The sequence below is a fragment of the Macaca fascicularis genome, chromosome 8 (genome assembly GCF_037993035.2).
Source record: "Macaca fascicularis isolate 582-1 chromosome 8, T2T-MFA8v1.1".
In the NCBI taxonomy this organism is placed as follows: domain Eukaryota; kingdom Metazoa; phylum Chordata; class Mammalia; order Primates; family Cercopithecidae; genus Macaca; species Macaca fascicularis.
The window spans coordinates 78,676,610-78,690,352 of NC_088382.1; the positions used below are offsets into that span (position 1 = coordinate 78,676,610).

The 13,743-nt window shown below is 34.0% G+C and overlaps 1 protein-coding gene across 17 annotated transcripts in view; it reads left to right on the top strand.

Annotated features, from left to right (window-relative positions):
* The window catches only part of C8H8orf34 (chromosome 8 C8orf34 homolog), a 496,138-nt gene that overhangs the window by 389,548 nt on the left and 92,847 nt on the right, over positions 1–13,743 (top strand). For all 17 annotated transcript variants that reach the window (XR_012416463.1, XR_012416464.1, XR_012416465.1 and 14 more), the window contains one exon: positions 8,261–8,337. Coding sequence is in view for 14 of the 17 variants with exons in the window: in XM_065519322.2 (XP_065375394.1) it covers positions 8,261–8,337 (77 nt within the window). In the remaining 3 variants the exon portion in view is untranslated. The remainder of the gene's footprint in view (positions 1–8,260; positions 8,338–13,743) is intronic.

A 13,743-nucleotide genomic window follows, 5' to 3' on the forward strand; every position in this document is an offset into this window, starting at 1 on the left:
AAGAGCGCAAACAGATAATCTAATGTCATACCTCCTGGGACTGGAGAAACAAGAACTATCCAAACCCAGAAGAAGAAAAGAAATAACAAAGATCAGAGGAGAACTAAAAGAAACTGAAACAAAAATATTACAAAAGATAGATGAAAGAAAAAATTGGTTTTTGAAAAGATAAATATAGTAAGATTAACCAAGAAAAGAAGAAAGAAGATGCAAACAAGCTATATTAGAAATGAAACAGGAGATATTACTACTGATACCACAGAAACACATAGATTATTAAAGGCTACTATGAACATCTTTACACATATAAACTGGAAAACCTAGAGGAGATGGATAAATTCCTGGAAATATACAACCCTTCTAGATTAAACCAGGATGATATAGAATCTCTAAACAGACCAATAACAAGCAGTGAGATTGAAATAGTAATAAAAAATTGCCAACAAAAATAAGTTAGGGACCAGATGAATTCACAGCTGAATTCTATCAGACAATTCAAAGAAGAATTGGCACTATTTCAAAAGATAGAGAAAGAGGTAATCCTTTCTAAATCATTTTATGAAGCCAATATTACCCTAATGCCAAAACCAGGGAAGGACATAACACAGAAAGAAAACTACAGACCAGACTCCTTGAACATACATGCAAACATCCTCACAAAATGCTAGTAAACCAAATCCAACAGAGTATCAAAAAGATAATCCACCAGGATCAAGTGGGTTTCATACCTTGGATGCAGGGATAGTTTAACATATGCAAGTCAATAAATGTAGCATAGCACATAAACAGAATTAAAAACAAAAATCACATAATCATCTCAATAAAGGCAGAAAAAGCATCAGACAAAATCCAGCATCCCTTTAGGATTAAAACCCTCAGCAAAATTGTTATAGAAGGTTCATACCTTAAGGTAAAAAAGCCATCTATAAAAAACCCACAGCCAGCATTATACTGAACAGGGAAAAATTGAAAGCATTCTCCCTGATAACTGAAAGAAGACAAAGATGCCCACTTTCACCACTTCTATTCACATAGTACTGGAAGTCCCAGCCAGAGCAATCAGACAAGAGAAGGAATAAAGGGCATCCAGATCAGTGAAGAGGAAGTCAAACTGTCACTGTTTGCTGATGATATGATTATATACCTAGAAAACTCTAAAGACTCATCCAAAAAGCTCCTAGAACTGGTAAATGAATTCAGCAAAGTTTCAGGATACAAAATTAATGTACACATATCAGTAGCTCTGTTGTATACCAACAGCGACCACACTGAGAATCAAGTCAAGAACTCAAGCCTTTCCATAATATCTGTAAAAAAAAAAAAAATACTTAGGAATATAACTAACCAAGGACATGAAAGACCTCTACAAGGAAAACCACAAAACACTGCTGAACGAAATTATAGACCACACAAACAAATGGAAATACTTCCCATACTCATGGACGGGTAGAATCAATATTATGAGAATGACCATACTGCCAAAAGCAATCTATAAATTCAATGAAATTCCCATCAAAATATCACCATCATTCTTCACAGAACTAGAAAAGACAATCTTAAAATTCATATGGAACCAAAAAAGAACCTGCATAGCTAAAGCTGTCCTAGGTGAAAAGAACAAATCTGGAGGAATCACATTACCTGAGTTCAAACTATACTATAAGGCCATAGTCACCAAAACAGCATAGTACTATTATAAAAATAGGCACATAGACCACTGGAACAGAATAGAGGAACCCAGAAATAAACCCAAATACTTACAGAAAACTGATCTTCAACAAAGCAAAAAAAATATAAAGTGGGGAAGGGACACCCTATTCAACAAATGGTGCTGGGATAATTGGCAAGCCACATGTAGAAGAATGAAACTGGATCCTCATCTCTCATCTTACACAAAAATCAACTCAAAATGGATCAAGGACTTAAATTTAAGAACTGAAACCATAAAAATTCTAGAAGATAACATCAGAAAAAACCCTTCCAGAGATTAGCTTAGGTAAAGGCTTCATGACCAAGAATCCAAAAGCAAGTGCAACAAAAACAAAGATAAATAGATGGGACTTAATTGAACTAAAAAACTTCTGCACAGTCAAATAAATAATCAGCCGAGTAAGCAGAAAACGCAGAGTGGGAGAAAATCTTCATAATCTATACTTCTGACAAAGGACTAATATCCAGAATCTATAATACAAAGAACTCAAATCAGCAAGAAAAAAACTAACAATCCTATCAAAAAGTGGGCTAAGGACATGAATAGACGTTTCTCAAGAGGATATATGAGTGGCCAAAAAGCATATGGAAAAATGCTCAACATCACTAATGATCAGGGAAATGCAAATCGAAACCACAATGTGACACCACCTCACTCCTGCAAGAATGGCCATAGTAAAAAAATCAAAAAATAATAGATGTTGGTGTGGATGTGGTAAAAAGGAACACTTTTACACTGTTGATGGGAATGTAAACTAGTACAACCACTCTGGAAAACAGTGTGGAGATTCCTTAAAGAACTAAAAGAAGATCTACCATTTGATCCAGCAATCCTGTTACTAAGTATCCACCCAGATGAAAAGAAGTCATTATACGAAAAAGATATTTGCACATAAATGTTTATAGCAGCACAATTTGAAATTTCAAAAATATGGAAGCAGCCCAAATGCTCCTCAATCAATGAGTGGATTAAAAAAAGTGATATATATATATAGTGGAATACTACTCAACCTTAAAAAGGAACAAAATAATGGCATTTACAGCAACCTGGACAGAATTGGAGACTATTATTCTAAGTGGAGTAACTCAGGAATGGAAAACCAAATATCATATGTTCTCACTTATATGTGGGAGCTAAGCTATGAGGATGAAAAGGCTTAAGAATGATATATTGGACTTTGGGGACTTGGGGGAAAGGGTGGGGGTGGCGAGGGATAAAAGACTACACATTGAGTACCGTGTACACTGCTCCGGTGATGGGTGCACCAAAATCTCAGAAATCACCACTAAATAGCTTATTCATGTAACCAAACACCACCTGTTCCCCAAAAACCTATTAAAAAAATTTAAAAAAAAAGATGCCCAAAGAAAAGCCACAAATAGGGAAACATATTTGCAATGTAATTGCCACTGATCAAAGATTAATATTCAGAATATGAAGAACACATACAATTTAATAAATAAAAAATCAACACATCAATAGAAAAATAAGTAACAATTATGAATATATATTTTACAGAGAGGAAACACAAAAGGCCAACAAGCTGATGAAAAATACTTAAACTACCTTTGTGATCGTGGAAAAGCAAATTAAGACCATGGAGAGATACAATCCTTTTTCTTTTACAAGCTTTTGATTGGCATTGATTAAGAAAACTGACAAAACTAAGTTCTGGTGAAGTCATAGGTAAAAAGAAACTCGTATATTACAGGTATATGAGTTTTTGAAAAGTTTTCCATTATCTTAAAATCTTGAGCATTTATATAATCTAAAACCTAAAAACTCCATTTCTAGGTAAATGCTTTAGAGAAACAAGCTTCATATAGCATGAAATATGAACAACCCTTGTTAGTATGTTCATAGACAGGGAAATGGATAAATTATGAAATTTTTTTACGCAGTAGAAACCTGAATGCGTTTCAACTACATACAGGCAATGGATAAAATCAGTGACGTACAAATAGATCCCCTGTATGTAGTTGAAAGGCATTCAGATTTCTAGTGTGTAAATGTAGAACAATTGTTTTCCTGAAAAAAGAAAGCCCTGATTTGTAGAGATTGATGATTTCCATGGTGTGAATACTCCCACTGTGACTGATTTCCAGCAGACAAACTGAAATGGTAGTTGGTTCTCCCAGTCTGGTATAAGCAAGTTGCAGCTCACCATTAAATGAGTTTTAAAAGCCTAATGCTTCTTGAACAAGAGCAAGTCACAGAATGCCATTTTAATAAAGCTCCAAAAAGCAAATCTAGCCAATACATTCTTTAGGAAAACATAAGTGACAAAACTATATTTAAAGAAGGGAATGACAAACACAAAATATTGGTTATTCTCAAGGGTATGGGGAGACTGGGTGATGGGGTAAGGAAGGAGCCCACACATATATGAAGGTTATTGAAAATGCCCTAATTATTAAGTGGTGGGTTTGGGGTGTTTATTTTGTCATTGTAATTTGTAATTTAAATATATCACATATAATAATAGCTGTGATATATTTTGCATGTTATATTTATATAAATGTTTTACAGATGTTATATTTTTATATGTCAAATATTAGGTAATAAATATTTTTTAAAAAACTGCTAAGGGAACATAAACCAATGTTAATGTAGCGTAATACAAAGAAATGGCCATAGTTAATACATACTCACATCTGTGGTGATGACATGGCATGTTCTTATGATAGACATTTAACTCTGATAATGAACATTAAGTAATGTGTCACTAGCAACATGGAGGCCCCAGGCTGGCCATTCGTTGACACTCGCACAGCTTCTGGAGTCAGTCTGGTTTCTGCTCGTAGATATTCTTGCATGTGTATCTTCACTTACGCCATCCTTCCCTGACTAGCAATAAGGCCTTTTCTCTCCCTTCTCTGCCTATTTAGATCATCTGCTGTAAGATCATGTAAAGTCTCTCTGATATTTTCTTTCTCTCATTCCCAAATTGTTTTGAATTGCTTCTTCTGTGTTTGTTTCTCCTACTTCCATTGGATTATATGCTTCTTGAAGTTTTCTTACGTTACTTATCATGCCCCATACAAAACCAGGCACAAGACAGACACTATTTAATTAGTTGCCAATAATTTTTTAAATTTTATCAAAATAACTCCAACTTACCAATCTTCACCTGTATATATCCTTCAGCAATCTCATTTACATAATTACTGAGTATTATAAGGACTCAAATTTCCGGAGAAATTAAATAATGTATCAAGAATGTGTTGCAGATTATACTTTAAGCTCCTTTCTTGAAATGCCTAATCCTGCATTCTTCACATTCAATTATTAGTATGCCTAATCTGCAAATTCCAGAATATGAGTTTCTGATTTAGTACATTCTTTTCTACTTAAGTTAGTCAAATGACTAGATCCAATAATTGAATAGCATTGGCATTATCTGAAAGTGCTATAAAGTTGACAGTTTGTGTCAACTGTGCATCCACATTGAACTTGGCTCGGCAAGCATAAATATTTCTATAAATAGGTATAACTGTGCATAAAAAAAAGTCTGTTGTGACACAAGCAGCAAAAGTAAAAATAATGGCTGAAAAAAGTTGGATGTAGCTAAGCACTGCAATAAACTACAGATTTTTAGGTTCCCACCAACATGTCCAATCAACCACACAGGCTGAATTTTTAGTCCTACTGCTGCCACGGATTATTAGATTTCTGGTAAAATTACCTTATCTTTCCATGCTTCAGTTTCTTCTTCTCTAAAATGAGGATATAAGATAAACTGTAATATTTGACAAATTTAGGGACTCATTTCCCACTCACCCATAGGTGATTTTAAATAGCTAAAAAAATTTACTTACATTTGAAAATCATGCATGAAAGAAATTGCTCTGGAATAGACAGAGCAAAATAGCTTGCACTTATGTACTCACCTGTTACTGTTAATAAGCGATGCACTTAGAAGACATAAACAATGGCATTTACTGCTCCAAGCATTAAACACTAAGGTTTTACTTTCATGATATCTCTGGTCCCTACTAGCTTGTTAGATTGGTATCCTATTATTAGATTTGGGCTATTTGACAGTATCCCTTTGACTTCATAACTTTCAAAAACAGTAGTTATGTAAACTCTCAAATGTTCTGGCAGTACTTATAGCTGTCCCTTCATACTAAGCTCAATGGAGATTACTGTATTATAGATCTTTGTGGATATGGTACCAATAACCAGGGATAATTCAACAGAAACAAAACTGAACAAAATGTAAATCATACAAAGTTACTAATACTTTCTCTTTATAAATGTTCATCTTTGTTAAAAAGTTAATACTGCCCTGTAAATGTGTTCAAGTAAATTTCATGAAAGAAAGTGCACAGAAAATATTCAACTTCTTTTGAAAGCACCTAATGCAGTGCTTGGCATATAGTATTTGCTGAATAAATGAATACACAAATATACAAATACAGTAAATGTATGAATGAAAGAATGAATACATAAATAATCAAGCAGAATGACATCTCTTAAAAACCATTAACTACTCGTGGAGAAGAGCTTGAGAACTCATTTATAGTGTTTCTAACTTTAAAAAAATTAGCAAATCCATGAGAAGGTGGATTTTATTGTCCTATATATGGAAATAATTTTCTTCGTAATGTAGAATAGAACATTTTAATGTTATTTATTAAATCAATAGATTACTCAAATAAGAACTTCAATACACAAACAAAACAGGAAACATACTGAGTGAATACTAAAATTATAGTAGCATTTGCTCACAGTTCTGCAGAATATAATTCAGTTTTGGAGGACTTATGCTTAATAAGTCCTCCAAATTTATGCTTAATTTACATTAAATTATGCTTAATTTACATCCTAATTTAACAAATTTATTGTCACCTTTACAATTGGGTTTTGGGAGCTTGTATACATGTAAAGAACATGTATTCTTTACAAGTGGATTAATAGTTTTGCATTTGGTATAATTCTCATTTGTCTCTCCTGATTTTATCCACTAAAACTTGCTTATTTTTAATGTCTATGTTCTGTTAGGAAAGGTAGATTTAAAATCCTTAAATTCACCTACAACTTGAGAACGATGTGTTTCTCCTGAAGTCAGTTTTACGGTGGAAGGTATTCTGTGTTCTAAAACAAAATCCGCATTTACATCTACATAAACTATGTGCCCCAGAATTTAGAAACTTGTCTTCTTGAATGTAAAATTCTGAGTTATCAGAGATAGAGAGAGCTCCATGATTCAAAAGCTATGATTATGGATCTGTGCTGAGCTTTCCATTGTCTCCCTGGTGTTTGGTGGTCATTAAGGGTTTGAAAGATTTCATGCTCTAATTCTCTTTTCAGAGTATACGTTTTACGAAACAGAAAAATCTGTCTGCATATGTACATAAAGCTAAAGGAAAATCTTTAGGGCTTTATATGATTCCCTCAAGTATTAATAAATATAAGAAATTAATTTTTAAATCCAGTGGTTTAAAATACCTTTCCCTTAACTGATTTTTTTTTTAATTTGAAAAGGAGTTCAGGCCGGGCGCGGTGGCTCAAGCCTGTAATCCCAGCACTTTGGGAGGCCGAGACGGGCGGATCACGACGTCAGGAGTTCGAGACCATCCTGGCTAACACGGTGAAACCCCGTCTCTACTAAAAAATACAAAAAACTAGCCGGGCGAGGTGGCGGCGCCTGTAGTCCCGGCTACTCGGGAGGCTGAGGCAGGAGAATGGCGTAAAAACCCGGGAGGCAGAGCTTGCAGTGAGCTGAGATCCGGCCACTGCACTCCAGCCTGGGCGACACAGCGAGACTCCGTCTCAAAAAAAAAAAAAAAAAAAAAAAAAAAAAAAAAGGAGTTCAAACTCAACTGAGAGAAGTCAACAGTCTTCTGGATAGATTATTCCTAGTTGCTCCATTTACCTATCACAGAATTCTTTATAACCCATAGAAATCCTTGTTGTTCTGATGGTTGTTATAATGTCAGAAGACACAAGAAAAAGGTTGCATCATTTTTTTCCACATATTTGAAAGCCACTACTCACTCACCCATCAATGTATTCAATTCAGGCTAAGTAATTGCAACTTCTTGCTTCATACATTGAAATGGAAAACCAATCACCATTTAATAATATCCACCTTTCTCTGAACTTTTTTCAGAACGTTCCATTCCATCTGAAAGAGAGAGCACAAAATAGTACTCAAATTGTGTAACCCCCAAAAGGAGACAACTGATAGATAAAACAAATAATTTTAAAATTATAAAAAAGAAAAAGGACATTAAATATAATTATGTTCCAACAATTAGCTGGATAATATGCCAAAATATCTTGCTTTATTTGTATAACTAAGATAACTGTGGTTCTTGCACATTCCTGACATTATTGTGCCCTTCTAGATTGAAAATACTTATCATTTTTCATGAGTTGTTTTTAAGTTAAATATTATTTCATGTTCTACTTTAACTCACAAACAATATGATTTTTTCAACAACAAATTCTGTCATTTTATTATCACAACAGTTTTATATATCAGAGAATTAATAAGCAATATGTGACTGTAATTTATTCATTTTTTAAAAATAAAAATAGATTCCTTACCTGGGACTGAAGAAGCACTAATGGAGGAGGGTGACGAATTTGAGAAAGCATCTAAACTAACAGGACCTGTAAGTATATTCATTGACTTATTTTTTTTTTAATTGCTAAAACTAATTTAAATTACTAATAGGAAAATCTAAATAAAATATAATAAAGCCAACTTTCTTACTGGTTAATTAGGCTGTTCTAAGTTGTTTCAACAGTTGGGGAAGAAGACTTGAACTAGATGAGAAAACTGAAGTTCTGATGTTATTAGCTGCTTGCTTGTTGTGCATGTGAGCACGCTAAAAGGTTATGAGCTGCCATGTTAAACTTCAGTAAGTTTAACTATACTTACCTTGGTAGTAAAACAAATATTTTGCATATCCTGAAAGTTTACATATGACTTATGCTATTTTTAGTTGTGAAGTCCTTGTAATATGTTTGTTAAACCATATATCTTCAATACAGTATTTTGGGAGAGAACTACTAGGTTTAAGATTTTTAATGCGATTTAAAGTTAAAAGAATCAATAGAAAAAACCTGAAATTCTGTACAAATTCTAACTAAAAATAATTTTTTAATAAATGCTAAAGTTCATAAAATATTTTGAGTTTCTATAAAAATAACTAATGCAATCATGCGTTATCTTAAACATAATATTTGGACTGGGTTTGTATGTGTCTATATTCTCTGTATTCATTTGCTAGAGCTGCCATAACAAAGTAGCAAAGACTGGGTAGCTTAAATAACAAAAAGTTATTTTCTCAAAATTCTGGAGTCAAAAATAAAGGATCACAGTATTGGCAGGGCTGGTTGCTTCTGAGGTCTCCCTTCGTACCTTGTAGATGAATGTCTTCTCCCTGAGTCTTCACAGCTTTTTCCCTTTGTATGTGTCTGTGTTCTAATCACTTAACACCAGCGATATATCACAAATATCACCAGTGATATTGAATGAGGGCCTCCCTAATAACCACCTTTAACTTAATTACCTCTCTAAAGACCTTATTTCCAAATACATTCTGAAGTACTTGGGCAAGGAATTTGACATATGAAGTTTTAGGAGAACACAGTTCAACCCATAATACTCTGTGACGAGATTACATGATTTTAAACATTATTCACATCATAGGATTTGGTAAAAGGCGCCAAGTTTTCCAATGAACTTGATAACAAAATAAATTTTAAAAATTATTGATGAAATTAATGTATCTTTGCTCAGATGTTATTTTATTGACCCTATTTAAAATTTTGCATTTCCCTTCTTTATTTTTTATACAGTACTTATGATTTCTACTGTGTGATGTAATTTACTTATTTGTTTTACTGTTCGTTTCTTTCAACTGTAATATAAGGTCTACCATGGCAAGAATTTTTGTACATTTTTTTCACTTCCACATCCCTAGAAGAGTACCTACACACAGGAGGCCCATAATATCACACACACACACACACAGACACACACACACACATATGTTGAATGCATAGTTCAGCAATAATTCCTCACCATAAGATGAAAACTATTATATTTTCCTTTACTATAAAATGATAAAATCTTAGAAATAGAAAAAAACATGGTAACTGTCCAGTTCAACATTTCCCATCTCTTACCTTGGCATTTTCAACTGTGGTGTTTTCAGTCCTGTATTCAATGCAGTGCTATCTAACCTATAGATGAGGAAACAGAAACTCAGAGAACCTAAGGAACTAAAGTTAAAAGTTAAAACTAAAGTTAAAAGTTAAAAGTCCTAAAGTTAAAAGAACAGTGATATCAGGAGTTGGGACTAGTCAATTTTCCTTCTACTGTACATCCTTAATATTTTTAGTGCTTTTCTGTTTCTTTTAGAAACAGTTTATTCCTGTTTGTTAGAGATTGTCTTCCATTCCTCACAAACATTGGTCCTGGTTCTACTCGGGGAGTGATAGCTTAAACCTAATCCGTTTTACAATTAACTGATGTTCAGATATTAGAAGCTACCAGTGTGTCCCAAATGAGACTTAAATTTTTAGGTCAAAACACAGTCCATTCTTTTAACCAATGCTTTTACATTGTGTAGTTTCAAAAAATTTCAGTACCTTGATGCTTTTTCTGAATATATCCTTGTTTGCCAAGTCCCCTGCAACATGTGAGTTATGCCACAACCAAATTTAGGGTTCCAAATAATGTTCTCACATAGAGTACAATGAAGTATGTGGTTGGAACAAATATTATTTGGGGTTTATAGCCTACTGTTGCATTAATTTTATTTTTTAAGAAATGTGCTGCCATTTATAAACTTTAGTATTTCTCCATGACCTCATGATGTTATGTTGTCCTTTAGGTTGTGATAATCTGTCATTCATCACTTTTTGCAAAGGTTATCAGCTGTGAATTCCACAAAGTTCATATTTCTCCCTCAGGTCTAAACATATACCATTAGATTCTTCTTCTAATCATTTACTCCAATCAAGATATATCCTGTCTATAGTATTTGGCTTCCTTAATAATACACAAAACTGCAAAGAAAAAAGAAATTAGATTTATTTGACCAAACTTTTCATGAGTGATTTCAAATGGGCTCTTCGAGATCTTTGCTTTTTTCCACTGTACTCACACAGTGCTTCCCCAGTGCAAAAGTTTGTTGTAGGTCAACTTTGTTTTTATTTACATTCATTAGATTTTTGCATTAAAAATTATCTGATTCCACTTAATATCATATTACACATTTAAATCTTTTTGGAATTAAGTGGAATAAAAACAATAAATGAATAAATGAATGAATGTCAGGACCCTGAAGCAGACAATTTCTAGGTGGCAGCTGCTTTTATTATGAGGAAAGCATGAGTTAAAATCAAAGTTAATTTTGTTAAAATGATGATATTTTAGATGTAGATTTCCTAAAAATACTTCTGTAGTATTTTGTGGGAGAGCATTTTTAATAAATCAAGAAGAAAATTGTGACTTTATCTAAATATTAATGAAGAATTGGAACAAAGCAACTTTTTTTCTTTATTACCGTAAGAAACATAAAATACTTCAAAGCAAATTTTGAGTCATATCCTGTACAAATATAAATATGCCACAAATGTTGAAAACCATTTAAGGCAGTTTCAACACAGGCTGTCTCTATTTGCTAACTTTCCATGTTGAGTATTGTATATTAATAAGTGGGGAACAGACTCTTGGAAACTGTTTTTTCCTAGTGGCTTACTCTGTGCTTGGAATATTTCTTGAATATTTTGTGAATATTTAAGTGATGTAGAGGCAACATTTATATTTGAATTTTTATCCTCCTCCAAATAAGCAAGTCATTCCTCTGGAATTTCCCTCTCCCTCTCTGCTCTCTCTTTTTCTGGACTGCCTCTTGGTATATATACAGCCTATGCAGGTTAAAACTGGATTTGTCAGGTAAAGCCGTTAAGTAAACCAACAAAAAGACAACCGTGAAAAGACAATACCAAACAGCAGGTATTGATTATGACCTCTTAGCTTCATAAATATAATGCATTATTTTAGATCAATGATTGATAAACACTTAATATCAATGATTTTGGATAATTTCTTATGCAATTTTTTTTTTTGCTTCAAATGCTTGTTTTTTTTGTTTTTTGTTTTTTGTTTTTTTGAGACAGGGTCTAGCTCTGTTACCCAGGCTGAATTCAGTGGTATTATCACAGCTCACTGCAGCATTGACCTCCTGGGCTCTGACATTCCTCCCACCTCAGCACCTCAACCTCCTGGGTAGCTGGGACTACAGGTGTGCACCACCACACCCGACAAAATTTTATATTTTGTAGAGACAGAATCTAGCTATGTTGCCCAGGCTGGTCTTGAACTCCTGGACTCAGGCAATCCTCCTTCCTCGGCCACCCAAAGTGCCAGGATTACAGGAATGAGCTTCCTTTATCTTAAAAGATCTATTTTGCTGTAAAATTATTAAATAAATATATGGGTGTAAAGGGAAGATGAAGATAATTAAGAAAGATCATTGATAGTAAATATTTTACTGACTTTTTTTCTTTTTTCCTTGTAAATTTTTAAAGTTATTGTATTCATCAGCCAGTAACGACTAGCTCATTATAATCTGACTCTCATAAGACTTTATGTAACTGGTCATCATTTCTTAAAGTAGAAAAGAAAATGTAAAAGACTTCTGTAAAAAAGGTTTCCTAAAATGCCCAGGGTTTACTAAAAGTTATGCTTTTGGTATATTCTCCTCCTGGAGAGTTTTATCTACTTGGGAAAATATATAAAATTGCCTAGGATAATATCACATATCAATATGTGATGATATCACATATTTGTACAGCACTTTTTAATTATTAAGTGCTTCACATATTTAACACCAATAGTGTCTAAATTTTGTCATTTTCATGGCTTATCACTTTATCCTGACCACCTCGCTGTGAAGTAGTGCTTCCTTAGCTTCAGATGAGCATACTGAGCTTCCAAAAGATCTTGTGATTTGTCCCAGGTCACATAGAGAGGGCAGGACAAAAACTCATGGTTCCCAGTGCCCAAACTGTCTTTCATAGAACTTGTTGGGATCCATACAATTGGTACTTATTTGCAAATTTGTATTTAGGCACTTAGTCACTGTTAACACCTGCAATGAAAAGGGGATAAGTATTAGGCCATTATCAGTAGCCAATATCTTTTTTTATTTTTTGTTTTATTTTATTTTATTTTAAGATGGAGTCTTGCTCTGTCACCCAAGCTGGAGTGCAGTGGTGTGATCTTAGCTCAGCAACCTCTGCCTCCTGGGTTCAAGTAATTCTCGTGCCTCTGGCTCCCTAGTAACTGGGATTACAGGCATGTACCAATACACCCAGCTAATTTTTGTATTTTTAGTAGAGATGGGATTTCACCATGTTGGTCAGACTGGCCTTGAACTCCTGACCTCAAGTGATCCATCCGCCTCAGCCTCCCAAAGTGCTGAGATTACAGGTGTAAGCCACCATGCCTGGCCATCAATATCAAAGGTAGAATTATTCACTGGATGAAGCAGGTAGTGAAAAGCAACAGTTTGAGGGACTGGATCAGAACAGGTAGTTTTTTATGAGAGAAAGGGATTGGTACATTTCAGCATAAGAGATTAGCCTTGCTAAGGTTTTTCGGAATTGGAGGACTCTGAGAAACCAGAGCAGTATGAAAAGAGATCCTGGGATGGGTAAACTACTGAGAAAGAAAGCAAAAGGACAAAAAGTATATGTTTAAGAAAAAAATATCTGTGGCAAGCTTGATCCAAAAGTTAGAGACTCTGGTAATTCTGGAGTTATCTTGATAAAGTGTCTGTTGAGCTAGATTGGAGGTAAATTTGATTATTTTTAGTCTTGCCAGATGTTGTGTGTGAGAGTCCATTTTCATGCTGCTGATTAAAAACATACCCAAGGCTGGGAAGAAAAAGACGTTTAATTGGACTTACAGTTCCACATGGGTGGGAGAGCTCAGAATCATGGTGGGAGGTGAAAGACCCTTCTTACATGGCAGCAGAGAGAGAAAATGAGGAAGAAGC